Raw genomic sequence first — 26,809 nt, 5'->3', positions numbered from 1 at the left:
GTCTTAAAATACGTCGAACTTGAGAGTTGATCTATATTTCAATCTTTTTCTCGTACATACATCTAGTATCGATCACTCGTTATAGTGAATATCACCTCAATTGAACGCAATGTCCGTCCAAGCAAACGGAACAACACCCTCTCAGCCCTTCAGCAACTCGCCCTTCCGCACCCGCGCCGATCTACAATCCGCATGTTGCGCCCTACTAGACCCATTACTCCCCCTGTTCACAGCGGGTGGCAGTCGAGTTAAAATAGGATCTTCAACAACTCGTTTTGACGAAGGCGGTGCTCAGATCGAAGGATACGCCCGACCCCTTTGGGCTTTGGCATCACTACTTGCTGGGAACTATGACTATACCGGTGCTGCGCGATGGCGTGAAGGGATCATCAACGGTACGGATCCGAATCATGCGGAGTTTTGGGGACATATTGAAGATTCGGATCAACGTATGGTGGAAATGTGTCCCATAGGGTTTACGCTTGCTGTTGCACCGCATGTATTTTGGGATCCCTTGACGCAGAATCAGAAGGATAATGTGACGAATTGGCTGGCTAGTATTAATGCGCGAGAAATGCCTAATACGAATTGGTATGCCGGGCCTATATTCTATCTCGTTTGGTCCTATATCTTCTAACTCCCCTCTCTCCAGGCTCTGGTTCCGAGTCTTTGCTAATCTAGGCCTACGCAAAAATGGTGCTTCTTACTCCCTTGCACGAATCGAGGCTGATATGGATCATCTCGATACATTTCATGTTGGCGGTGGCTGGAGTAATGATGGACCGAAGAGCCATCATCAGATGGATTACTACTCTGGCTCCTTTGCAATACAATTTTTACAGTTACTTTACTCGAAACTGGCTGGTGATTTTGATCCTGAACGAGCTGAGAGATACCGTAACCGGGCTAGGGAATTTGCAAAGGACTTTGTGCACTACTTTAACCCAGATGGTATGTTGATAAGGGTGAAGATCGAGTAGTTATACCAAAAAGGATGCGCAGTAACCGAACATTCTCTATATATAGGTCGAGCAATACCGTTTGGACGTTCACTGACCTATCGCTTCGCCATGGTTGGGTTCTGGGGGGCTTTGGGCTTTGCAGATGTGGAACTACCAGCACCTCTTACATGGGGAGTAGTCAAGGGTCTTCTACTACGCAATTTTCGCTGGTGGGCTACTCAAAAGGATATCTTCAATAACGACGGTACTCTCAATCTAGGCTACTCCTATGCTAACATGTACTTGACCGAAAATTATAACTCGCCTGGATCTCCATATTGGTGCTGCCTTTCTTTTATACCGTTGGCTCTACCCGATACACATCCGTTCTGGACTTCCGCCGAGGAACAATACCCTGATTCCTTACCGGAGATTGTCGCTCTGAAGTATCCAAAGCATATCGCTATTCGTCGAGGAGGACACTCCTTCCTCCTTTCTTCTGGGCAAGCGTGTCATTACCCAATGAGAGCTACGCAGGCCAAATATGGTAAATACGCGTATAGTTCTGCATTTGGATATTCTGTGCCGACGGGCTCATATCAGCTCGAGCAATTCGCACCTGATAGCATGCTCGCATTATCGGAAGATGGCGGGGAATTTTGGAAAACACGACGTGTAACCCTGGATGCTCATTTCGAAGAACCTGGCTCAGATGGTATACCGGTACTTGTATCCAGTTGGAATCCATGGCCAGATGTTGAGATCGATACCATTCTGATACCGCCGGCATTGGAGACGCCGAATTGGCATATACGAGCTCATCGTGTACGCACGAGTCGAACATTACAAAGTTCCGAGGGTGCCTTTGCTATATATGGATGTCATAGTGAAAGTGGACGAACTCTTGGTCCAATGACCCCAGGTAGCTCTGAGGGTTCAACGCATGACGAAGGCAGTGCTTTGGTAGTTTCATCTGCTGGAGCTGTGGGTATTACCGAGCTATACTCCACTCGTCGGAATGGTCGAATTGTACTTGCTGATCCGAACTCGAACATCATTCACGGACGTACCCTTCTGCCATCTCTGGGCCTTGATTTATCGCCCGGTCAAGATGTATGGTTGGTCACGGCTGTGTATGCCCTGCCACGCAACGATGAAATTTGGCGTAGTCAGTGGGACGTGAGACCGGCGATTCCAAGGTGGTTGCTGAATAGAATAGAAGCATCTTCTTAAGCTGAGTTGGATTCATGCTCGATCTCGTTCTGAGAATACTGATATCTGTAATTTGAATGGACCTGCTGTGGCTTGAAGTACTACTCTACCTTCCTCGAAGCCTCCGAGGCTCACTTGGCTACGTCAACCGGGCACAGTCTGCGCAAAATGTATATCCTCTAGTTCAACAAGATTGAATTGAGATTCTTTATTGCGGCTAAAATCCAAACGTACTAATCATTTATTGGTTTCCACCCAGCTGTTCGACAGCCCGGCCCATCTCCTCATCATTGTAAATACGGAATCCCTTCTCCTTGGTGACACTGGCTAGCTGAACGTTCTTTGAATCCAGCTTCTCCTCCATGACCTGCTTCAGGGTCTTCAAGACCAAGGTCTCGGCCTCGGCGAGCGTCAAAGAACGGTGATATTCATTTTGCAGTTCCGCCTGCGCACCCTCGCTTCCGGAGCCGATGGCCTTGGCATCATATCGGTAGAATGTTCCCGAGGGTTCAGCGTGGTACCTATCGCCAGAGTTAGAGTCGTTGGAAATAGTCTGGCAGGTCGGTAGCAGATCAGGCGACTTACAGCTGTGGGCCATCCTCATCGTATCCAGCAATTAACAATGCAACACCGAACGGTCTGCTCATGACACTCTCCTCATCATCACCGCTCTCTCCGAACCGAAGAGCCAAGTCACAAATGGCCTGTGTAGTACTCTCAACGCGCAGGGGCTCGGCATAGTGGAAGGCGTGGTTCTGGCATTCGACTCGGGCATGCTCGACAAGGTTACGGGCATCAGCTTGCAAACCGGACATGGCGCAACCAATGTGCTGATCAATCTCGACAATTTTCTCGACAGATGAAGCTTCGAGAAGCGTAGATGTCACACGCTTCTCGACACCGAGGATAACACCCTCCGATGTAGCAACCTTGCATCAATGTTAGCCGGGTGTCTATTCAAGGAACCCAGATGATGGGTTGATCCAGCAGGTTTGCCATAAGATTGCAAACTATAATCCATTTCTACACCCTGGGTGTAATTGCGATGAAATGTGGTGTGATAGGGTCTGGGCAGGACTAAGACGTACTCCGATTGCTGTGGAACCAAGCTTGATAGCTTCGAGAGAGTATTCGACCTGGAATAAACGACCTTCGGGGGAGAAGGTGCTGTTGTTTGGCAAATCATTAGAAACGGTCTATCGAGCGGAGGGAAGAATATAGTTGGTTGTAGGATGCGTACTTGATTCCACGGTCTGTCCGAAGCTGTTAGCAACAATCCGGATAGCGGAGTGAGAGGTGACGGGAGCTTACCATATTCTGAACGGGCAATGAACATATTGGACGGATTTATGGGACAAGCAAGATGACCAAAAGATAATTTCAATTAGGAAAGAATCAAGGGATTCAACGAGTGATGGAGGGGGAGTGAAAGAGGTACTGGACTGAAGAGAGGAGCAGCTTCGAGGCGGAAGGGAAGCTCTACGCAAGTCGTTTGCCTGCGGGCTGTCGGGCGGTGAGTCGAACTGTCGCCCAAGCAGCAGTTCAACTCAGTGGGAAAGTCTGTTTATTCTACTCAGTCACGTCTTTATGATTTGTTTTCACTTTGTCGCTGCGTGTTATTTTGAATGATTCATAATTCACAATTCATCAGGGAGCATGTCAGTCCCCAAACGTCGCGTTAGCAACATTACCACTGCTCGACCCCGCGTTGCCTCTAGTCGCGTCGATGCCGACAAGCTTAAACATGGTGCAGCATCGCCGGTTCAGCAGGATCAAGGGGATCCATTGCGTACAAGTACGACGAGCCCGAAATATAAGACCACTCGCGATGTCAAAAAAGTAATTGGGAAACACACTGAGCGATCAGTACTCACCGAGAAATGGCGATCCAGCAAGGAAGTCGATGATTCGGATAAGAAGCGGAATAAGAAGACTACACATATTGCGCATTCAAGGCCGGCGGCTACAAGGCAAGAGAAAGAAGTAGATCAAGGTTAGTGGCTTGCTAGAATTGCGCCGGAGATCGAAGGAATAGCTGACATGATGTGTACGATATGCTACAGCACCATGGGATCCGCAAGCATCTCTCATTCCCCATTCAACGGCACCCCTCGCAAGTCGTGTATCGGTACCTCCGCTAGCTTCAGCTATTCCTCACAATCTCACTCCTCGTTCGTTCCGAGAGCTTTCCCCCGATGCGCAAGAAGCCGCCATACTAGAGGACCTATTATTCGTGTTCATGGGCTTCGAGGGACAATACATCCATTACCAGAGCACCTATGATCCATCTGTTGAAAAAGATCGGCTCACTGGCCCGACTTACCAGTTAGCTTCAGGGTTGGACCCAACATTGAGAGACCTGACCCAGTCCATGTTGAAAATGGCAACACATTACAGCGCAATGGAGACCTTTGTGGAAATACAAAGTCGGGCCGAATATGGTGCCGTGAGCCATGCGCTTTGTGCGTCGATTCGCAAACTACTCAAGGACTACCTAATTCTAATTGCCCAACTGGAAGGCCAACTGCTCAACAATCCTACATTCACCCTACACCAGCTCCATCTACACACTATGCCCACCAGCCAATGCCTTGCACAGCTCTACTCCTTAGGACAGGAACTTTTGAAACGCAACGGACTGCTTGATACGGATGACTTGGACGAATCTATTGACGACTTTGATGATGTGGATAATATTCTTGAGCAGCTCAAAGAAGGAGGCGATTTAGTACCCGGTGCCATGGCAAGCAAAAGGATTTGCAAAGGTGGAAATGTCTTGGGATTATTAACGGAACAACTCGCTACGTTATCAGGAGATCCGGCCAGCAAATCTCTCATACAAACGTTGTTGCGCGATGCTAGTCGCCCCTACATGAATATGCTTAATGAATGGCTGCACCACGGAGGTATCAAAGATCCCCACGCGGAATTCCTGGTCAAAGAGCAAAAATGGATCAAACGTGAGAAGCTTGAAGAGGATTACACAGATGAATACTGGGAAAAGCGTTACACGATCCGCGACAATGAGGTTCCACCGCAGCTCGAGAGTGTTAAGGATAAAGTCCTTCTCGCCGGTAAATACCTCAATGTAGTACGCGAGTGTGGTGGTGTGGACGTGAGTAAGGCTGTCAAAGATGTTCCTAAGACTCTTGATGATCCACGCTTTTTGGAGAACGTCAACGCTGCTTATACTTACGCCAATGCCTCATTACTCAATCTTCTTCTCACAAAGAATTCCCTGACGACACGATTCCGCTCTTTGAAACATTACTTCTTTCTGGATCGCTCAGATTTCTTTTCTTATTTCCTCGAACTTGGTGCATCTGAGCTACGTAAGCCAGCACGGGTGGTGAACGAGGGAAAGCTGCAATCATTACTCGATCTCGTGCTGCGCCAACCCGGCAGTATTGCTGCACAGGATCCCTTTAAGGAAGATGTCAAAGTGAAGATGAACAAGATCGGACTAACGAGGTGGTTGATGCAGGTGGTGAGTGTCTCTGGCATTGACCAAGATCACCCGGAGGCGTCCTTGGAGAAACATCAAGCATCGACCTCCCAAAATTCCGAGGATGATAAGATTGTGGGCTTTGATGCTCTAGAACTAGATTATTCTGTACCATTTCCACTCTCGCTAGTCATCAGCCGCAAGACGGTACTGAGGTACCAGCTTATTTTTCGTCATCTGTTATCACTCCGCCACCTGGAGACGTTGCTGGTCACGTCCTGGGCCGATCAAAACAAGGTGATGAGCTGGCGACATAAATCATCAGATCGGAGACTGGAGCTATGGAAACGGCGTGCGTGGAATTTACGTTCGAAAATGCTTGTATTTGTTCAGCAGCTTCTATACTTCTGCACAGCTGAAGTGATTGAGCCCAACTGGGTAGGATTGATGGAACGAGTTAATGGAGCGGAGGACGCCAATGGATCTGAAGAGACCGTCAATGGTACTAAGCAAGCCAACCGTACAGTGGATGAGCTCATGCAAGACCATGTGGATTTTCTTGACACTTGCTTGAAGGAATGCATGCTTACGCAGGCTAAGCTTCTAAAGGTATGCTCAGAAGATGTACCTTTCTGTCGCAATCAAATGGTACAAATACTTACTATCGAGATTAGATTCATTCCAAACTCATGACTTGCTGCACCATGTTTGCCTCTTGGACTGCAGCATCACTCTCTCGAGCACTGGCTTCGGCAGATCCTGACCAGTCCGTGGAGGATAGTCGGGGGTATGATCCATCGCGAATCGATAAACTCGAGGATACTCTCAAACGATACGAGGATCATTTCAATCGCCATTTGCGCATTCTCATGGACAGGTGAGTTGATATCAACGTTCTCTCAATTCCCCTCCCAAGACAGATTTGCTGACCAGGGATAGCCTGAACTATTTTGCGGCGACAGAGAGCGTTGTCTTATTGAAGCTTGCGCATTCGCTCAGTTCCATCAGCAAAGAGGACTGAAGAGTGAGCACCAGTCGATACTCGTACAGATTCCTCACAAGATCGGCGCGCAATTCTGCCTCGTCGGATATCACCAGTCATCTATATGCCATGGTGCTATACTTTCAGCATGGTACTCCGAGTTCCTCCGTAGCAAAGGAACCTTTGCTGTGTCATCCTCGACTCAAACGAAGAAACAGCCAACCAGCAGGGACTGCGTCCCATCGTATGATGCAGCGGGGCCATCCACCCATCTCACATCATCTCATCGCATCGCATCGCACCCTTCCCAGGAGTTGCCTCAGAGTGGTAATGAACTCCCCCATTGGGATGATGGTAGACTACGAGCAAATCATCCCACCCTCTCAGTTCTGCAAAATATCATAGTATTTTCAATTAGACTAGCGGAGAATATACATTTTTAATTCGCAATTAGTACATCGTCCATCCTATAATAAAATATAATAAAAACCAGCGTGAAAGACAAGGCTCGCCCCCAAGCGGAGACTCGCGCATTTCCGCGACATTCGGAGTTGATCGCACGTCAGCCCCAACTTCCGCGCGGCACATTTTCAACATCCTCGCCTTTCAACCTCGACTCATCACCAAATGAAGAGAGAGAAAGAAAATAGTCAACCTTCAAAATGTCACTCAGTTCAATCCTCTCATCATTTCCAACCCTCCGCCTTCCACATTCCACCCAAGAACGTCTAAATCTCGTCCTCGGCACCGCCGCCTTCATCGGAACAACTACCGTCCTCCTCCCCGCCGCATACCGCGATTATCGCACCTTTAAATCCTACGGTCAAGGAGGTGTTCCAAATAATGTCATAGGCTGGTTGGTCGTGCGGTTGTTCTTCCAGCCTTTCTGCGCGGAGATGCTCGATACAGAAGTGTATTCGCGTCGCATCGATGCTGCGGAGGGTCATGGGAAGGGCGATGATGGTTATTTGACTTTATCTGAGGAACAACTTACCACGCGCTCACCTGGTAATCGACCACAAGTTGGACCACATGTTGTGCCTCAGCGACAATTGACTCAGCTCCCGGATGAGAATATCAAGGAGGTAAGAAGCTATACTTCGGTTCACGGTTGAATCTAGCTCTGGTCTGGTCCTAGTCTAGCCTTTAGGTCTTGGGTCCTTGGCAAGCTGGGGGATTATCACGCAAATAATCAACTGACATCAAGTTCGGCAGAAATTCCGCGCCGCGTTCCGATCTTTCGGGTTGCGTAACCATCACCTTGTCAAGTTTTCCCGGTCCAATCTAGAACAGCATGCCGATGGACTATTTCTAGCAGATCATCTACCCATCACTGATCTCGCAGTCTCTATGCTCGGAGAGGTTGCGCATATCCATCAGGGTAATGACCACTCCGCACATGTTGTTTTGGCTCCTGCAGACTGTATGTCTTGATACCACGCCGCCCTCCCCATCCTAGTCATTGCTAACACTGATCACAGGTAAGAGGGTTATCGAAGCAGGCTGGGGTCAACGCCATGGGTTCTCTGGGACATCAGCCATGACGTATCTTTCCTTTGGAACATTGCCTGATTTACCTGCGGAATATATCCTCATTTATGCGCCACGCACTAAAGAGGAAATCCAGATTGTCATGCAGATCATATCTGCAAGCGTGATGTTTATGACTGGCCGAGAAGATACCCGGTAAAAATATTTGGTGCTTCCATGACGATCATACTTGTCTCTCTTGGTTGTTTCTTATTGCTGCGATTTTGCGATTTGACTCCCCCTATTTTCTCGGATGCATGGCGTTTAGTAAGGTTTCTACAAGTTGTACTGCATAATTTGTGACCCTCACCAAGGGTCACGGTCAGGGCTTGTGGTACATGGTGACTGGCGTTGAAGTGGGTTTTTTTAAGATGATGGATATATTCCTAGGATATTCGGCATTAATGCAATCATGATCTCCGCTTTGAATAATGCACTTATCTTTAATATTACGTTCAATCTCAGGATGTAGTGTTTATTCCTTCAACTTGCAGGATTTCACTAACCGTTAGCTACTACATGCTACATGAATTTATACCCGCTGCTCTGGAAGATCCATGAGTATCAGCCTTACCTCACGGCGTCAAGGATTTTCAGCAGAGATACTTGATCAACACTCAGTACTACGAACCATGATACCATTTTTGACCTTACACAGGAAGAACCCGTTCTTATCACGTAACCTTGAAATGATACTATCTGGGCTGAAGTCGAATGTAACCAGCTACTATACTATATCAGTAGTACTACTACTAGTTATACTAGGTAGTACCACTAATGAAGAAACAGGTCTGTCTTCATTAGTAAACCCCTCAAAGCTGAAATGCTGGACAAAATCATACAAGTGGGTCACAGACATAATACGACCATAGAGGCTTAATAACCGATGATGATCTTAGTCTCGCAATTCGTCCGTCACTATCGAGGTAAAATATTGACTGAAAAGCAAATTTGAAGCTTCACCTAGTAGGTGAAGCTTGAAACTTAGTAGTCCAATGACACCCGTGTCATGACGTCTCATAGTATATTTGTAGTTACTACCAATAGTATACCTATACCGATATTACTGGCGTAGGGTGATCCCTAGCCACCTACGTACAGTACCTCCTGTATAACCTTATGAACAGTTGCGAATATGCTGCTACCACCAGCCTGGAAGAATGAAAATATACTATATTTCCTACTCCGCACTACCTGTAAATAGGTCCTCATGAAAACCTAAAGTACTATTACTCACCTTGGAAATGTTTGAATTTGGCGCTAGATCGAGTTTTACCAATCGATGGTCGATCACAACCTAGCGTACCGGACTACGTGGCCGCCATGTATCAGATACGCCATGAGAGTCTTAGAGATACCTATCTCTTCGTTCTTCTAGGTAGAAGAAGGAAAATACAGACGAATGCGCCGATACTACCTAAAATTTCATAGTCGAAGGTTCCATATATTAAGCCGTGGCTGGGGCATGAGATCCATCCAATCTCGTATTTGAACCTCGGCCCCGAATCCAGTGGGAATTGATATTGATTAATCAGTTAACTACCTATTTCAATAACATGCATTATGTGAGGCTAAGACAAAACTAGCCAAGGATTACATAGACCTCACTACGGAGTACAGTATACTATATACATGTCAAGTCAAGGACATGTTTAGTACGGATTCCGACTGGTTCTTCAGTGTAAAGTCACAAGATGGACAGGGATGAAATTATCGGGACTCCCATCGTTTCAGACTCGGAAACCCGAGACTACCCGTTTCATAAAACTGCAAAATGGTGGAGACAGGTAGAATGTACAGGACCGGGGCACAGCAGAAGACTCGGAGTTGTAACACCACGTCACGTTCCGCTGGAAACTTCGATGGATACAAGTGGACAGTCGATCTGCCCCTCCACCCACTTGCTGTTGTGGGCAAAAGAGGAGGGGCTGGGGACCCGAGGGAACGGTAGGCTAAGGCATTTTGATATTGATTATTTTATTTCCAAGATTCTTTGCGTGGTCATCGTGATCGATTGCATGTGTGCTTCTTCCCCTTTCCCTCTCATATTCCCAGGTATGAGGATCTCGCCCTGATATGTTCAGCCGGACTGGCCACGCGGAAAAGGGAGAAGCTTTGAAAAAGCAAAACCAAAACAAGGCGAGAGGAAAGAGGAGAATCGAGGACACGGGCGAAAAGAGAAAAAGCATATCCCTGCACCCCTTCCCCCCTCAGAAGGCACGTAATGAATCGAAATGCTGGGTTGACAAAAGTAGATCCGCTTTTCCTGTCCGAATGCTCGAACCCAATTCTCGGGACAGTGAAATCTGGCGTTCCCGCGGGTTTTGATTTTAGTTTCGATCATTAGCGGCCGCCTCCCCGGGCCCGACCTGGTTGGAGACCGGCGTTGTACTTCTTAGGCAGGTCCTTTCATGAGGATTTGGTGCACGGCCATTTGATTACCAGTTAATCAGGAATTGACCGAGACCGAAGAAAAAGTTTCTCCACATCAATTCTGGCGACGAGACAATCGCTTAATTAATATGAAGATTCAAACCCTTGAGAAAACTGCTGAGGAATCTGGGAACTGCCACTAACGGGCCTAGCCGCGCTCGTCCCTGGCGCTGGGAGATGGTCTGCTTCCCGAGGAGTGAACCATGGCGCTGGGTTTAGAACCAACGGCTATGAGAAAAAGCCTCCCCGGATGGGGGTAACCCCTGTCGTGCGGCGCCGACCCGACACGTTGGATGCTTTTTTCCTTTTTCGGGGAGGGGCCGTCCTTGACCCATCCGGTATGCAACGAACGTCCTGCGGCTGTACAGATGGGTCATGCATACAATGCTGACTCGAATGAAGTGTAACCACATGGTAAATTGTTGGGGGCCCTTTCCGACAACCACTCATGAACCTAAAAACCGGGCTGGGCCACATCATCTCTTCCAGAATGGAGACGGCTGTAATAATTCCACCCGTCCCTATGTATAGGTGTCGTACAACACGGACAAGATACGTAACAATGTTCGCCCTTTCCCAGACTTCCTGGAGTAGTCGATCTCCCATGTGGTATGGTATGGGCCACAGATCGATTTCTTCACATCTACAACAAGATTCCAGCCAGAGAATTTGTCGATCTAGAATTCAGATATCCACTTAGTGATCCCATTTGCGCACCGAAGGAGTATTTCGTCGTGAGTGTCACAGACATAGACTTCCAAGGCATGAAGAGTGGACACGCAGCCCCTCCAGAAGGACGAAAGCCCACCTCTTCATGACATTTGGAATGCGAAGACGACGCATAGAAACAAAAAGAGTTAAAATTGGACAAGAAACCCCCCCCAAAAGGGTTGAGATGGAAAATGTTTCCGCTTCTTTCGTCCACTTTCCGGTTGCTCGGTTCCATGATCTTCTTCTGCTGAAACTGCAGGATGATCAACGTTGCCCGGCTCCCATACAAATCCGTAAAACTGGTGCTTTTGCATTGCATTCGAGTAGTGTCAGCAGTCCTACACTCCATACTGTACTATATGTAACTGCAGACTTCATAGCGAATCTGAAATCAATCACCTCGTTCCAATCTACTGTATGTGAATATGCCATGTCCAATGCGCCCCTCCCCCCCCAGATCCACAGGACAAGCGGTGTGAGGCAGGAGGAAATGAATCAATCCACTAGAATATTCCCGAGGGAACGGAGTCCAACGAGGATGCTGCTGATCCTGAACCGGTCGTGGGACCATTCAACCCCACTCAGGTTGGGGGTTGCCATCAAGTCCTTGGAACAGCTGAACAAGCCACCTGGCGCCACAGTACTGCATGCGCATTGGTCGACGGATAAAGGACCACCCCGACTTGTGTGATCATCTTGGAAACCCGTCACTGGGTCGCCGGTCCAGTTGCTGATTTTTGGTTTGACTGACAGCGGGAGTTAGGCGAAGATCCATTTCCGTGTCCTCGGAATCTCACAATGCAGGGCTTTCGTCTGGCCTGCGTTCTGTTTGGTGCAAGGGCTGGTTCCGATTGAAATTCCAGAAAATGAAGGTTAATACTCCGAGGCCCTTCAATGTTCCCTGATGCTTAAATGAAATCATCCTTTTCTAGTATCAGAGCCGGAGTAAGCAGTCCCAAACCCCGGAGTGATAGCCCACCATATTTTTGATTGAATATTGATTTTTCTTTTTCCTGATATCTCTGATCCTTTTTTGGTCCAGTCTCATTACATCATGGACTCGCACTGATAGAAAGCGACTGCATTGGGCTCGCCTCGTATTGAGCAAGAAAACATGATCCGTTCGAAGTGACTTTCCATATAGTCGCGCCTCAGCCTCTGCGCATTGTTGAATCCCAGTCAACTGAGCCACAGACGTATGTCTTGTTATGTATCTGGAGAAGTACAAATGTAGCGGGAAAAAGACCGAGTTTTTTCTCGATCCACACTGTCGGGCGCTCTTGGACCCCTCGAGGTACACTAAGTAGGTCATATGCGAACAGCGAACAGTGCATTAGCTGACGGCACCGCCGCCTATCCTCAAGGTTTGTTAGCCTGACCTTAAGCAGCATAACGGACCCAAGTAGTCTATCCTGATACTTGGTATCCAGGAGCACCGGAGTTAGGGATCGTGAACCATTCCTCTGTTAGTAAACCGACCCGCCCTTCTCGTCTCGCCCTTGGTCCCATGTACAACCCACCCTTCCGAAGTAGAACAAGAGTCTCCCAACGGAAATCAGGACTGAGTGGTAGTGCGTTGTTCAGGGTTAAGAGGATCGCCACAAAGAGACAAAAGAAGGTTTTGTAAGAGAATCGGAGCCTGTGTTGATCAATGGTCGTATTTAGTCGGTCTTCGCTCCTTACGAGGTTCCATTACGGAGCAGAAGCATGCAGTGATTAAACCCCGAACCGCGTTGTCAATAGCGATTCTTCTATCGGGAAGAGAGTGTTTCCGACGAAAGGCACTTAACGGTCTGGGCGGTCCACGCTCCCTTTCGTATGATTTAGTGTGTGTTTGTATGACTGGGCCCCCTCATACAAGCATTGACAGGCGCCCGTAAAGCGTGTATGATTCTCGAGCCGCCATCCAGTCCGAAAGAGCCGTTGCCGCCAACGTCCCCCGGGGCCCGATCGCTTCCATGAAAATCACAACACTTGGATTTAGTCTCCCCTTTCAGTACTGAAGGCTTCTGCACCCCTTAACGAGAATTCAGCCCCGCCTTTCGACAAATTCGTCAAACGTCGCATTCTCATATATGAGATCATTCTTTACATCCACGATATTATCCAAATAAGTGACACGGGCTGAACATGGCGTACTGACTGACCTTTCGTTGTTGTTTCCTTCTGTGCCTGAGAAAGCTTACCAATATCATTTGCCCTTTGTAGGAGCCCGGATTCACAGACAGTAGAACTGGATCGTGAATACCTCGACACTATTACAGTTCAAGGCCGCGAATATCAGAAATACTCCATCGACCATCGCATATATTTTGGACCAGTCGACGATGTAAGACACGCCGACGCAAATGGCTCCTCGAATGAAAAGAAGAAGGCGCTTTAATCACTGACAATATGATCAGGAAGAAGCCGCACGACTCGATGAGCAACAGCGAGTCTTTCAGCGTATCTTTGATGACCGTCTAATCTTCCCGCCAATTCGCCGGCCACGAAGAGTCTTGGACTGTGGACATGGCTCAGCATCCTGGGCCGTAGAGGTAGCTGAACAATATCCCGATTGCGAAGTGAGCATCTCTTTCGATCAATCTTCTGTCTTCTTTCTAACGACCGTTGTGTGATAAGGTTATTGGTGTAGATATTGCCCCGCACATGAGCCCTGATGATGTGCCTGACAACCTGTGGCTTCAAGTAAGTGCAGCATTGATTGCCCTAGCGTCATAATTAGGACAATATTGCTCTACACTCGGCAGAATTGAGATCGATTTCAATTCTTTTGTGCATGCCTCACAAAAGCCAAACTGGTCCTACAAGAAGTGACCCCTGACTGACTATGCGGCAGGTTGACGACCTGAACCGAAACTTCACATTCCCTTCGAACCACTTCGATCTTGTCCAATCTCGACTTCTTGCGACCGGTATCCATGGTGCCCGATGGCCAACCTATATCCGTGACATCGTCAGGTACGAGGATATCCGAGCATGGTCGACAAGAGCAATGTGGCCAACTACGCAGCAAGGCACCCTTTTGTGAAATGGATCTGGTACTGATCACTGTCCTGCTTTCCAGAGTGTTGAAACGAGGTGGATGGGTGCAAATGATCGAATTATACTTCAATGTTCAATCCGATAACGGCTCAATCACCGACGAACATGCTTTAAGACGTTGGAGTACGCAATATATGCGTGCACTGGAAGATAAAAAAGATCTTCGGGTTGGATCTAGGCTGCGAAACATGTTGACTAGTGCGGGACTGACTGAGGTTGACACCAAAATGATACCTCTTCCGTTGTCTGCATGGTCGAATGGTTAGTCGTTTCGTTCACTATCCTCTTCGAACAGTTAGAGTTGACAAAATCCAGATCGAAGGACGCGAGATATTGGACAAGCCAACAGCGACAATATTCCAAAGCTTCTTCGATCTTTGGCGCTGTACCCCCTGACACAGAGATTGCACATGTCTCCCCAGAGCTTCGACGCCCTGATTGTCCAGGCACAAGAAGAAGCCAAAAACCCGTCTCTCAAGGCATATTTCCCTTTGTGAGCTCAACCGCAGAACACCTTCTCTCTCGTACAGACAGTCACTGACAAGAACAGATACATTTGCATTGGCCGAAAGCCATGAGATTCTTTCGGCGTAATAAAGTAGTGGACACCTCTTACTGGCCATTGCGATTTTCAATTAGAGCCACAGAGTCAATGTCTTCATAAACATTGAGCATGGTTCGACTCGTCATTTCCCTACTCCTATTTGCATACCTAGCATTTTCATACAAAATCACACGCATATACATACCGAATTAGCCAAAGATCGCCAGCGAAAGACATCTTCTTGCTTGCATATGTTCCTTATGTGGGGTAGCAGGGCCGCGTTCATTTTCCCAGTTTTATCTCGGGTATCATTGTAGGGTAGGCAACCAACCCTAGGATTGATCGATGACCTTTGACATGGTCGCAGGAATAGACTCGAAGAAGGTGACGGCGCGTCATAATCCAGATCGAGCACCAACATAGCAATTTCGGTGCATCTTTGAGGTTCCCCTGAGAGGCCAGCTGTCTTGGATCAGTCAAGGGCCTTCGGGCAGATCTTCGCGGGTGTGGCCCCGTGCGGATCGGGGGATCACGATAGAGATCTGAGGACCGCTCTAGACATTATCACAAATAGCATCACCCTGGAAGTGACCTCTTAACAGTCATACCTTGGCGATAATGACTTGAATACTCGGAAGGAAGTGAAGAAGTGAAGTGAAATTAGGCTCGGACGAAGACGAGGGGGGTTCGACCCAGACTGACGGGAAAGAAAGACCGAACCATCAACTCGTGCCTGCTGCATTGGGAATTTCGATGTGCAGTTGACCACTTCGGGCACCTTCCTATCTTCTCTTTGCTCTCCTTTTCATATAATCTACTATTATCTTTGGAGCCTCATTGTCATCATCGCTGCCCAACCATCTGCAGGCCTCCAGGAAAAACACGCCGACAGCAGCCAGTGTGTATGGGAGTGGCGTTCGAAAATTGTTTACCCTACGCTTTGATCCCAGGACACGCAGACTACAAAGGATCCCTGGCCATTCCGGGCTGATCTACAGACTTTCAATGTTAACCCGCGGTCCAATATGAACAGCAGTACCACCGGGCGATTAAAGCAATTCCAACATCATTATTATTCAGGCAAAGGTCAGGGCACCATGGCAAGCGTGGGGGGAAGCTCATGAGGGTCCAGAACCGAAGCCGAGAGTTCTGGGGATAAATCAATCGAACGCACCGTTGGCGTCTCCTTTCCACGCCTAACATCCCTGTTCCAGGGTATCGGGTTCCAGTATCCTATTAGAGTTCGTGCTGGAATGCACCTTGACGTGCGCAGTAGCGAGATCAAGCATGGATTGCTGGAGATACGAAATGCGCCAGCTAATGGCCTGTGTGCAAAGAGCCCAGACTTTCCCTTCGTGATCTCTCTCTCGCCTTGACCTTTCTGAGATAGCCCCGTATCCAGGGCACAGACCAAATTTACCCGCTCCAAGAGCTACCGTCCCTAGCCCCCCTAACTATGGGTCTTCTTTCCCGCCAGGGGCTCCGAAATGGACAGAACAAGGATGACGGCAAGATATTGTCCATCATAACAGGCGGGTAACGATGTTGTCGACCTCTTCCAATCGTAACCCAAGCTTTTGATTTGATTAATGTTGAGGAGTGACTATGAATTAATGCGCGAATACTAAATCTCTTTTTCGGATTAGATGCTTTGGTAGTAGGAATAGTCGAGTAAGTAGGAGGTAATGGGAGGCAATTCACTTTCTAAAACGTTGAGAAGTCCCCATGCTGAAAAAGTAGGCAATGGGTAATGCTGGATGACGGCGTAACAGCAAAACCAGCGTGTGTGATATGATCTATGCAGGTCAATCTATCAGCGCCAATCTAGATCACATGACACCTGAATATCCAGGCATAAATAATTTCCCAATTCGGTAAGGCGGCGAGCGGGGAGAAAAAAAGTTGGCGCGCGGATTTTCTCAAAAAGCTGCTACCAACTACTCAAGCACCAACCACAATGCCTTCCACATACAAGAAGGACAAGCCATGGGATACAGATGATATCGATAAGTGGAAGGTGAGCACTTAAATAGTTGAGGTGATAGCGGAGAGAACCAGACAGGCTAATCATCTTTATCTGCTCAGATCGAAGAATTCAAGCCCGAGGATAACACCGCCGGAAACTTCGTCGAAGAATCCTCCTTCGTAGTGCTTTTCCCCAAGTACCGAGAACAATACCTGAAGGAAGCATGGCCTACCATTACAAAGTCTTTGGAGAAACAAGGCATTGCCTGCACACTGGATTTGGTGGAGGGTAGCATGGCCGTGAAGACTACTCGCAAAACCTACGACCCGGCTGCAATTCTGAAAGCGCGCGACTTAATCAAGCTTCTCGCGCGTAGTGTTCCCGTTACCCAGGCCCTGAAGATTCTTGACGATGGCGTGGCGTGCGATATCATCAAGATCCGCAATCAAGTGCAAAACAAAGAGCGATTCGTGAAACGACGACAGCGTATTCTCGGCCCCAACGGATCTACCCTGAAGGCCCTCGAGCTCCTCACTAGCACCTACATTATGGTACAAGGCAACACAGTCTCTGTGATGGGTCCTTTCAAGGGACTGAAAGAGGTTCGTCGGATTATTGACGACTGCATGGCGAACATTCATCCGATCTACCACATCAAGGAGTTGATGATCAAGCGCGAGCTAGCCAAGGACCCAACCCTGGCAAACGAGTCTTGGGACCGATTCCTTCCCAATTTTAAAAAGCGAACGCTCTCCAAGCGCCGCGTTCCTTTCCAAGTTACCGACAAATCGAAGAAGGTCTACACACCCTTCCCCCCTGCCCCCGAAAAGAGCAAGGTCGATCTCCAGATCGAGTCTGGCGAGTATTTCCTTTCCAAGGAGGCCAAGGATCGTGCGCAGAAGGAGGAGGTTGTCGAGCGTCAGCGCCAAAAGCGGGACGAGAAGATGCGCGAGCGCGAGAAGGATTTTGTTGCGCCCGAGGAGACGCTCCCTGCCGATGCGGAGGGCAAGAAGAAGGAAAAGAAAGAGAAAAAGGAGAAGAAGGAGAAGAAGGAGAAGAGCAAGCGCAAGCGCGAAGCAGAGGGCGATGTCGACGATGCTGCCGAGCGCAAGGAGAAAAAGAAAAAGAAGAGCAAGTCCAAGGAGGCTGCTTCCGACGAAGAATAAACTGGCTATGTCCCTCGGTCTGGTTTTATTGTGGCGCTTCTGGCAGAGCATGGGTCTGGCGTTTAAATCTTCTTTCCTTTGCAGTGCTCTCTTCCTCCTATCTCTTCTTACTAGTACAACTGTATATTCGTCTCTCTCTCAAAGGTTCCTCTAAAATGATCCAATACCAAACTGTCTTATATTGTTGCTGCACGAGACCTGTTGACCAGTAAACTTGAGTTCCATTAGCTACAACTAAAGGTGAGATAATAATTGACTGATAAAAGAGAATTGAAATCAGACAGAAACGGTAATTGTAGTCCTTCACGCTTAATACTTGAGTAACTTCAGGGTCACCGTGAATCGCAAAGATCTTCGTCGTTTTTCTAGAGCGAATCATGATCGTGACAGTCGTTGGATATTTCCCACCAGGCATGTCTACACGGCGGCGGATCGATTGCCCCGAACTCTCTCTGTGGGTGAGGCACGGTCTTCGAGGTGGCTGACTGTGGGTTCTTGCTTTTCAAGCATACCCATCTCATGAGCGAACGTATCATGAGGCTTCCACTTGGAACTGGTCATAGGAGTAGACTCCTCCAGCATCTTGTCAACTTGTTCAAGAGACAGCCCTTTGGTCTCGGGCACCACGAAAAAGGCAAACATGAAGCATAGGACAAGTGCACTACCCCATACAAAAAACACTTTGACTGCCAGGTTACCTTTATCTTCGTCCACGATGTAAGGTGTGATGACAGCAATAACACAATTCCAGAGCCAGTTCGAAGCCGTTGCAAGGGCAACACCCTTTGCGCGAATCGGAAGTGGATATATTTCACCGATAACCACCCACGCACCGGGGCCCCAGGTAGTCGCGAATGCGGCAATATAAAAGCAGGTAAAGACGATGAGGCAAATCTCGCTTTATTTGAAACATTTAGTATGATGAGCAATGGTCTGCTGTCGCTTTATTATGGGTATGTGACTTACGCAGCATGTTTTCCAGCAGCGGCAACGCCAACGATGGCGACAATGAACTCGCAGACACACATCACAACCGCACCATAGATGAGTAGGGTACGACGACCGAACTTCTCCATCATGTAGAATGATGCCGGGGTGGTCGCAACGTTGACAATGCCGGTAATCGTCGAGATCAAGAAAGGGTTCTTGATACCCACTTGCAAGAAGAACGTTGTACCATAGTAAACTGGGCATTTATTAGACATCTCGCTTGCTGTCGATGCTTCGGAATAAACTCACAGATGAAGTTGATTCCCGTCCACTGCTGGAACATTTGTAGACATGTTCCCATCATGATACGATGCAGGTTGCCGCGACGGGAACTGCCACCTCTGAAACAGTCCATCCAAGAGGTACTTGCAATCTGCTTTTCATATTCGAAATTCGCTTTGATCTCAGCCAGCTCTGCTTGGATGGCCGGGTTCGACCCAGGTTGGCCACGTACTCTCTCCAGTGAGCGAAGAGCATCGTCCATTCGGCCACATTTGACGTAGTAACGGGGAGACTCAGGGAGAAAGAAGAGTCCAGCCGCCAGAATCAACGCCCAGATAAACTGCATACCGATAGGGATTCGGTATGAAGACCTATCTGGACGATTCTTGCATCCTTGGTCTACACCAGATGCCACAAGCAGCCCGATTGTGATTGCCCATTGGTAAATAGAAACCAGTAGTCCACGGGCCTTGCGAGGACTGATCTCAGAGACGTACAGAACAACGGTAGCAGAGACACCACCAACACCCAGGCCCGCAATGAATCGACCAGCCACAAGTCCACCAATATTGATGGTTCCGACTTGGACGGCCACGCCGATGGAGAAGATCAGGCAGGAGAGCATGATGGTAAGACAACGTCCAATTCGTTCTGCAGCACCACCGCCGATCAGTGCACCGATGAAAGTGCCAGCAGAGAGAATGGAAGTAATAAGCGACTTTCGGGACGACGGAATGATATAGCCATCAGGATCCTTAGATTTGGCTACAGGATGACCGAAGTGTTTCTTGACAACAGGCATGCCCAGAACGCCAGAGATATAGCCCGAGTCGTAGCCGTAGAGGATTCCTAGAGATTTGTTAGATTGAGTCTTCCTTGATGTAGCAGTCCTATTCAGACAAACCACCAAAGCTGGCAAAGCCACAGATCAGGTAGGCATGCCAAGTTACTGGGGCCTCAATCAGATTCAGGTCAGCGGTACCAACGACATGGTTCGCCATGACGAAAAGACGTGAGCATACAAGAATGGGAAGGAGTCAGTGACAGAAATATCAACAGGGATAGATATCGACTGAGAAGATGAAGGAGAGAAGAAATAGGTTGAGGGAAGAAGAAAGGAAGAAAGTGGATAAGTGAGAAGTGAAGGATACCCCAAACGGGAAGGTGCCGTCAGCAAGGCAACGGTGACACAGGCAGATGAAAAAATCATTGGGAAGGAGCGACGGTGAAGTGGAAATGATGGCTACGTGTGGGAAAAATTATTGATCTATTCATTAAATTGAATAGCATGGCTTGGACTATCCAAAAAGAAGAATCATTTTTAGAGAGTTTATAATCCAGAAGCTTGCAATATAGCGCAGTAAAGCATACCATAAAGACTAAAAAAGCTAGCACCCTCAAGCTTTCTGTGATTGGATCCGCACAACGTTGATTTAAGTATAACCATAATCCATTATGGTTTGTATATCATTAGTTGTAGGATTATCCATTGGTAACTTATAGTCGAGCATGGGGAACTTGGAAGTTCTCCATGCTCGACGATACTTGAAGGTTCAAGCATGCTCGGAGAGATAAAGCTGGAGGTATTAGGATTTCATGCCGAAGTGCAGGTGAAGCATAAGTTCGGGTTCGTGATTTGCACTATTACACATTCCTTCCCCAATTCTACTAGTACGTTTATTTACGTATGTACTCAATAGTTATATAGGCATAAAATTCCCGTCAATTAATTGAACGATTTAAATAAGCCCTGAACTGCGAGGAAAGGGCACAAAACGACTCGTCTTACTCCTAATAATACGCCTCGAGTCAACCTTGACGCGCCACAGGAAGTCAACTGGGCATTGCCATGTCGTACGGACCCCATTTTCGGCCCTGAGTGAAACCGAAAGAGGTGTTCATTAATCAGGGATGTTATATGTATCTAGTCGTCGTGCATAATTCCAAATAATAACCAACCACTAGATACTCGCAAGCTCATCCATCTTTCATGAGAAACACTACGTGATAGTATCACGGCCCCAGCATGCTACCACCAGTGCTAGGAAGCAGAACCTTTCACCCGAAATGAAGCAATAGACAGAGCCTCGTCCAGCAACTGAGCAGGATGTGAGGGTAACTCCTTACTCCTCCAGGCGATATATCCATCTGGACGAATAAGAGCAGCTCCAGTTGGAGAGACGCCAAATGAATCCTGGAAGTCACGCTCTTGAACGAGCTGCACATCGTAGCCAAGCAGAATAGATCTAATAGGAATGGAAGATGTTCCCGACACAGTAGCAGCAGCATGAGACCATGCGCTACTCTCAGAAATTAAAGTCCAACCATGATGGTCGACAAGATCTATGAGTGGGACAGTCTTCCTCTCCTGAGACGTATCAATGTGAGGGAAATGGGTACCAGGCTGCCCATTCCACTCATCGGGTCTCATTGCCCGTGGCAGCTTCTTATCTGCTCCAATAAAACCCTTTGAAAAATAGATTTGACCAAACTCCATGGCATCATCATCAATCTTTTCTCCAGCGGGCATAGAAGTATCAAGGTGTACCTTATAGTCCGCACGAACGAAGATCTGATCATGTCGCAGTAAAGCAATGGGACGTCTCTCCTCCTCATAAGTATCCAAAATATCAACCGATGATTGATGAGAGAGTACGGCAGCAATCTTCCAAGCGAGGTTGTGCACATCGTGAATACCCGTGTTCGCACCATATCCACCACGATTTGGCGGAAGTGTATGCGCCGCGTCACCGGCCAGAAAGACTCGTCCAGATCGAAATTTATCTGCAACAAGAGCAGTTAACTCCCATTTGCCAGTGGTGATTATGTCAATAGGGAAATCAGATCGTCCAATTGCTTGATAAATAGCAGCTCGAAGATCCCTTTCGTCGCGCTCGACCCCATCTTTAAACATTAGTGCCCATCGGCCATCGCTATAGGAGGCGAGGAAAGCTTTGAGATCGGGCTGTTCAATGTCAAACTGTACAATCCCTTTCGTCCATTGCTCTATCGGTGCGCGGAATAAGACGCTGTGTAGATTCTGCATGAATCCTCGGCCGTGGCGTGGAATTTGGAGTAATTCCCGGATCGTGCTGCGGTTTCCGTCGGCTGCGATGAGATAGGAGCCGTGAATATGACTCTGACCGCCATTGTGATCCTCACAAGTAACAATGACCTCCTCGTCATTCTGGTCAACCGATATGACCTTCTGTTGGCGGCGAATATCAGCGCCTCTCTTCAATGCTAGTGCCTCGAGTAGAGGCTCCAGCTTATCTTGCGGAATAGCAGAGCCACGCTCCGCCGAATAATTCTTTTTGGATATTGATGTCTTTGAAGTATTTTCCTCGTTGGTCTGAGCTTTAGATTTGCTCTCTGTATCAGACCAGGACGAGTTGTTATGCCATTGGCCTGTCACGCATTCTACATGGGCGCGTTCGAGAACAAAATCTTCGGGAGCCGGGTCCTTATTTTCAATGCCCAATGAACGAAAAATCTCCATTGTTCGCGTTGTAAAACCTATAGCACGAGGATGTTTCGAAGTCCCTTCGTGTTTCTCGAGCACGATGGTTGGGACATTGTTTGAAGTCAGACATAGAGCTGCCGAGAGCCCGACGAGACTGGCGCCCACAATGATAACCGGATGACCGGGTGAAGACATAGTTGAATAGAGATGCATCGTGTAACAATTTGCAGAATAGTTGAAATAGATGCAATTCGACTCCAAAATTTACGATTCTTGTGAAAAATGGGTTGAGATAGTACAAAGGGCTCGGATTTTTTATAAAAACCACGGCTGAAGGCTCGGCGCCGAGATATCGAACTATCGACTTAGTCGGCGCCGAAGCCTTCACTACATTTCTAGTATCGGAACTAGGCAAATTCTCGGTTTTTAGCATGCTCAAAAATAAAGTAGACTGAAAATTATTGGAAGGGTCTACTCATTTTATCTCAAATACAATCATCATATTCATTTCACGGATAGAAGGATGGTCACATGAACTACTAATAATTGGACCTCTCGTATTCATCTTGACCTAGACAGCACTTGGCCCGCTGCCTTCCGTCATTGATTCTCCGTTGCGCCTCAAACGTCGTACTTTGTCGATAAGAAACTTCTCTTGCTCTTCTTGGCTCTTCTTAAGATCAACTCCGAAGAACAAGACGGCGAAGCTCACCACGCTGAGTGCAAAGAGGAAATAGAACGGAGTCGACTCATTATGGTTAGGATCGGCATCGATAATTGCACTGGAAACAATAGGTCCGATGAAAGATGATGTTTTGCCAATGATGCTGAACAAACTGAAGAAGAGAAATTCGTGGCCTCGAGGTGTAACCTCCGAGATCATGATTTGGGAATAACTGTACCAGGGACAAACGAAGAAACCGTAGTATGCTTGATAAACCTGTCAACCCCAACGATGTTAACACTGCTTTAATGGATATAAGATCAATTATCAAGGTCTTACCCAAACTTCCCAAGTGTTGTGAAATCCGAATTTGTTCGTCCAAATTCCGATCATACCCCAGCCATCCAGAAGAATGATAGCGACAGCGATTGTATTAAACATGGCTTTGGTTCCAATTCTATAACGCTTCTGGATGAACCAAAACGTATAAATTCCAGCCGCCTAAATTGGTGAGCATTGTTTTCAGATTGGCCAGACCAGAATGATTGGTGAATGTTGCAGACTTACCTGAGCAGCAATCCCGACAATCAGGAGATATGTCAATTCTAGTGTGTTATAGGCCACTATGCTATTTTGAAGGGTAGAAATGACTGTAACGGTGGTATTTAGAGAATCTCCAAGCAAAAAATAGCCTATCAAGAAGTTAGCATGAGAGCCCTCGCTTGACGGCTAATCCGGGAAATGTATTACCAATGAGGTAAATGAGACTCTGCTTCAGTTTCCAAATCTGTTTCATTGCATGCCATACTTGCCATATCCCCGCAATCAGAATACCGCGGTGGCCAGGGTCCTGACCGGGACGGCGTTTCTCGAGGAAGAACCAAGGCAACGAAATGAGCAGCCAAACGCCTGAGACGAATGCAATAAGCACACTCAGACCCCAATTATTCTGCTGCTGGCCGGCATTGACATCGAGACCGAACATGATTCCAACAATAACAGCTAGAATGACAACCTCACCACAGGACTGCACATAAAAAGCCATATTGGCTAGACGACTACGCATCATTGTGTCGGCATAGTCATATTCATCTCGAGTGATTCGTCCCGCGGTGAACGCCTCTGCCTTTTCCTTCATCTCAGAGGTGTTTCGAGCGAGACCCGGGAATGCAGCAGTCCAAAAGGTCAAAGTGGTTTGGTAGGCGATCAGACCAACTATGTAGAGTCCGACCGCAACCTCCCATTTGTCCCATGTATGTACCCCGAGCCAGCCAAACCCAATACCCCAGGCGACCACGGACAGAGCGATCAGGATATTTGGTCTCCAGTAACCGAAATCGGCGAAACTACCGATAGTCAAGAAAACGACGACTTGAATGGCAAAGGAGATGCCGTTGCAGAGCAACACAATGCTGTTGATGGATCGGGGCCTTCCAGCGAATTCCATGACTCCCTCAGGGGGTGCGGCCTGGTATAGTAGGGTTTGAAAAGCCGTCGGGGCGAAGTCTATGTATAGAACGTTAGATACTGGACTGTGCGACCTTGGATAACTCAGCTTCCCAGCACAAGAGAGAATGGAACATACTGAACAGCGACAGTCCATTGTTTCCAATATAATAGCTAGATATGGGATTTATTTAGTTTCAACCCCAAGTTTGAGCTTAACGTCCCCTCGACGAACAAACGCACGCATAGTAAGCCCAGATCTCATTCCTGGTCGTGCGATAAGTGTCGTCAAATTGATCAGGAGCTACGAGCTGCTCTGACTTCTCTCCTACCCCAACCTGAGATATCATCTCACGATCCACCTCCTCGGCAGAGAGCGTGGCATGTTTTGCCTTATCAGACTCCATGATCACTCTGATGGCAACTCTGAGAAGTGGTTGCAATCGAGAGAGAAAAAGAGAGTTGGCATGAGAGGAGAGACAAAAAAAAGAGGGGTGAAGTCTTCAACGCCGGGATAATCGCGAACTGATAAATATGACAATCCTGTTTCGCTCGACCGCTCTTGCCCCGCGCGGTGCCAAACCGTGAAAGATTAGAAGAGCCAGTCGCATTGATTCGAAAAGTGCCGATCACACGAACTATCTGGGTTTGCCTCACGCTACACCCGCGTCTGGTCTAGCCGGAGCTTAGCGACTCGGCCCGGGACCTATCATAGCCGTTTCTCGCCGGAAGTGTATTTCGACGGAAAGGGGGATTAATCTAATTTCCTGGGCTATATAGTAGTGCGTGCAATCTCATCGTATATTGGGAGACGAATAGCAAAATAATTGGGAGGAAATAGAGAGCATCTCAAATGCCGATGTCAGTTTAGTACGTCGAACTCCATCGGATGATGATCGGCTCGGCATCTGGGGTAGCTGGTTCCCGCCCGGTGAAGGGCCGTGTAAAGGCACAGTGAATGGAAAAAAGAGCAAACGAGGAGAAGACAACCAAAGTCATGAAGATAAGAAGTTCGAGCCGATTGTCTTCATTGAATACCTAAAGGAGAGCGGATTCCTGGCAGATAGAAGAAAGAAAGAAAGTACAGATGTCCTTGATGTCCCACTTCAGTCACCTGATCTCCCTCTGTCCTTATAGGTTCGCTATCCATATCACATCACTTCGTATTCCAAAGTTTTCGGACAAGATTTGCTGCAAGATCTTCAACTTGAAAATGGAAAAATGGATTTCATAACACTTGAAACATACTATGCTCGGTCGGAGCATTATACCTATATTGTTGGTGAATTACAAAATGAACGTCCTATTTCTGTTACCACCTAGAAAAACAATACAGCGGCCCAGCGGTATCTTGAACTATCATGATTTCAGTTTCAAGTTGAAACTAGAAAGGAACTAGTCGGTTTCAGTGAGACTGCAGTGAAGTCTTTCATTTGGAAATGACGGTCCAAAAGTGGGAAACTTTATCCTGCTTGAAGCAATACTTCCTAAAGATTGCACACGCCTTGAACGTATTCATCGGGTGTAAGAGGAAAAAGAAATTTGGTGGAAATCTTGAAGCTGAATCAAGTTGCTTGTAGGTCCTTACTCAAAATGGGCCATCATTATGCGGCCCAGAATGCAATCTTCCAGCTACTGGACTTACGTACTGTAACGGGATAGGATGCTCGAAGCAGCACGGTCGGTACGTGCAGGTTGAATGGGGCAGAAGGATGAGGGTAAACAACACCCCAACTAGGGCTATCTGCTAGCACTCTCTCGAATAGACTGTAACTCGTGTAATTGAACTCTGTGTGTTCTCTGCGTGATGCTAAAGATGCTATCTAAATGAATGTATATAACCCCCCCTTCCAAATTAGGCCAATTCCCTTACATAATCCCCCTACTGGCTGGCAGGCCGATACTCCCCCACTACAGTACCTAAATAAGAACATACAGCGATCGGAGTAATCTCCAAAGACGAGCATTTCAAGACTAGAAAGCAGTGATTGGGATATTCGCGTATGGCGCAGGTGGAATAATGCATGGATGATTTTGATCCTCCCAATT

At 47.7% G+C, this 26,809-nt stretch overlaps 9 protein-coding genes across 9 annotated transcripts; 5 read left to right on the top strand and 4 right to left on the bottom strand.

Moving 5' to 3' along the window:
* Window positions 1-109: 109 nt before the first annotated feature.
* N7469_001568 (glycoside hydrolase family 154 protein) lies at window positions 110-2,174 on the top strand (the record flags this gene model as incomplete). Its single annotated transcript, XM_056640488.1, has 3 exons — window positions 110-591; window positions 653-951; window positions 1,027-2,174. 3 exons carry the CDS (start codon window positions 110-112, stop codon window positions 2,172-2,174), a joined length of 1,929 nt encoding a protein of 642 aa, XP_056506245.1.
* A 220-nt stretch (window positions 2,175-2,394) lies between these two features.
* On the bottom strand, window positions 2,395-3,489 carry pup2 (proteasome core particle subunit alpha 5; the record flags this gene model as incomplete). The annotated part of the gene is made up of 5 exons (XM_056640487.1): window positions 2,395-2,674; window positions 2,739-3,082; window positions 3,242-3,320; window positions 3,394-3,406; window positions 3,465-3,489. 5 exons carry the CDS (start codon window positions 3,487-3,489, stop codon window positions 2,395-2,397), a joined length of 741 nt encoding a protein of 246 aa, XP_056506244.1.
* A 320-nt stretch (window positions 3,490-3,809) lies between these two features.
* On the top strand, window positions 3,810-6,619 carry N7469_001566 (gamma-tubulin-complex subunit SPC97; the record flags this gene model as incomplete). The annotated part of the gene is made up of 4 exons (XM_056640486.1): window positions 3,810-4,146; window positions 4,217-6,207; window positions 6,273-6,475; window positions 6,538-6,619. 4 exons carry the CDS (start codon window positions 3,810-3,812, stop codon window positions 6,617-6,619), a joined length of 2,613 nt encoding a protein of 870 aa, XP_056506243.1.
* Window positions 6,620-7,242: 623 nt separating this feature from the next.
* On the top strand, window positions 7,243-8,270 carry N7469_001565 (uncharacterized protein; the record flags this gene model as incomplete). Its single annotated transcript, XM_056640485.1, has 3 exons — window positions 7,243-7,665; window positions 7,796-8,003; window positions 8,062-8,270. The coding sequence occupies 3 exons, from the start codon at window positions 7,243-7,245 to the stop codon at window positions 8,268-8,270; spliced, it is 840 nt and encodes a 279-aa protein (XP_056506242.1).
* A 5,114-nt stretch (window positions 8,271-13,384) lies between these two features.
* On the top strand, window positions 13,385-14,796 carry N7469_001564 (class I SAM-dependent methyltransferase; the record flags this gene model as incomplete). The annotated part of the gene is made up of 7 exons (XM_056640484.1): window positions 13,385-13,389; window positions 13,463-13,583; window positions 13,657-13,818; window positions 13,877-13,942; window positions 14,094-14,215; window positions 14,268-14,560; window positions 14,615-14,796. 7 exons carry the CDS (start codon window positions 13,385-13,387, stop codon window positions 14,794-14,796), a joined length of 951 nt encoding a protein of 316 aa, XP_056506241.1.
* Window positions 14,797-16,800: 2,004 nt separating this feature from the next.
* N7469_001563 (KRR1 small subunit processome component) lies at window positions 16,801-17,975 on the top strand (the record flags this gene model as incomplete). The annotated part of the gene is made up of 2 exons (XM_056640483.1): window positions 16,801-16,860; window positions 16,929-17,975. 2 exons carry the CDS (start codon window positions 16,801-16,803, stop codon window positions 17,973-17,975), a joined length of 1,107 nt encoding a protein of 368 aa, XP_056506240.1.
* Window positions 17,976-18,392: 417 nt separating this feature from the next.
* N7469_001562 (sugar porter family MFS transporter) lies at window positions 18,393-20,188 on the bottom strand (the record flags this gene model as incomplete). Its single annotated transcript, XM_056640482.1, has 4 exons — window positions 18,393-18,873; window positions 18,942-19,161; window positions 19,215-20,036; window positions 20,092-20,188. 4 exons carry the CDS (start codon window positions 20,186-20,188, stop codon window positions 18,393-18,395), a joined length of 1,620 nt encoding a protein of 539 aa, XP_056506239.1.
* Window positions 20,189-21,228: 1,040 nt separating this feature from the next.
* On the bottom strand, window positions 21,229-22,845 carry N7469_001561 (uncharacterized protein; the record flags this gene model as incomplete). The annotated part of the gene is made up of 1 exon (XM_056640481.1): window positions 21,229-22,845. The coding sequence occupies one exon, from the start codon at window positions 22,843-22,845 to the stop codon at window positions 21,229-21,231; it is 1,617 nt and encodes a 538-aa protein (XP_056506238.1).
* A 376-nt stretch (window positions 22,846-23,221) lies between these two features.
* N7469_001560 (putative autophagy protein (Atg22)) lies at window positions 23,222-25,167 on the bottom strand (the record flags this gene model as incomplete). Its single annotated transcript, XM_056640480.1, has 6 exons — window positions 23,222-23,590; window positions 23,654-23,815; window positions 23,882-24,006; window positions 24,065-24,820; window positions 24,900-24,934; window positions 25,004-25,167. 6 exons carry the CDS (start codon window positions 25,165-25,167, stop codon window positions 23,222-23,224), a joined length of 1,611 nt encoding a protein of 536 aa, XP_056506237.1.
* Between the last annotated feature and the right edge of the window lie 1,642 nt (window positions 25,168-26,809).

Source organism: Penicillium citrinum (genome assembly GCF_028827155.1).
Source record: "Penicillium citrinum strain IBT 23319 chromosome Unknown utg000001l:1.0-4955037.0:1.0-4956770.0, whole genome shotgun sequence".
NCBI lineage: Eukaryota > Fungi > Ascomycota > Eurotiomycetes > Eurotiales > Aspergillaceae > Penicillium > Penicillium citrinum.
Note: the sequence above shows the minus strand (reverse complement) of the source record. Positions and strands in the feature narration are given on the sequence as shown.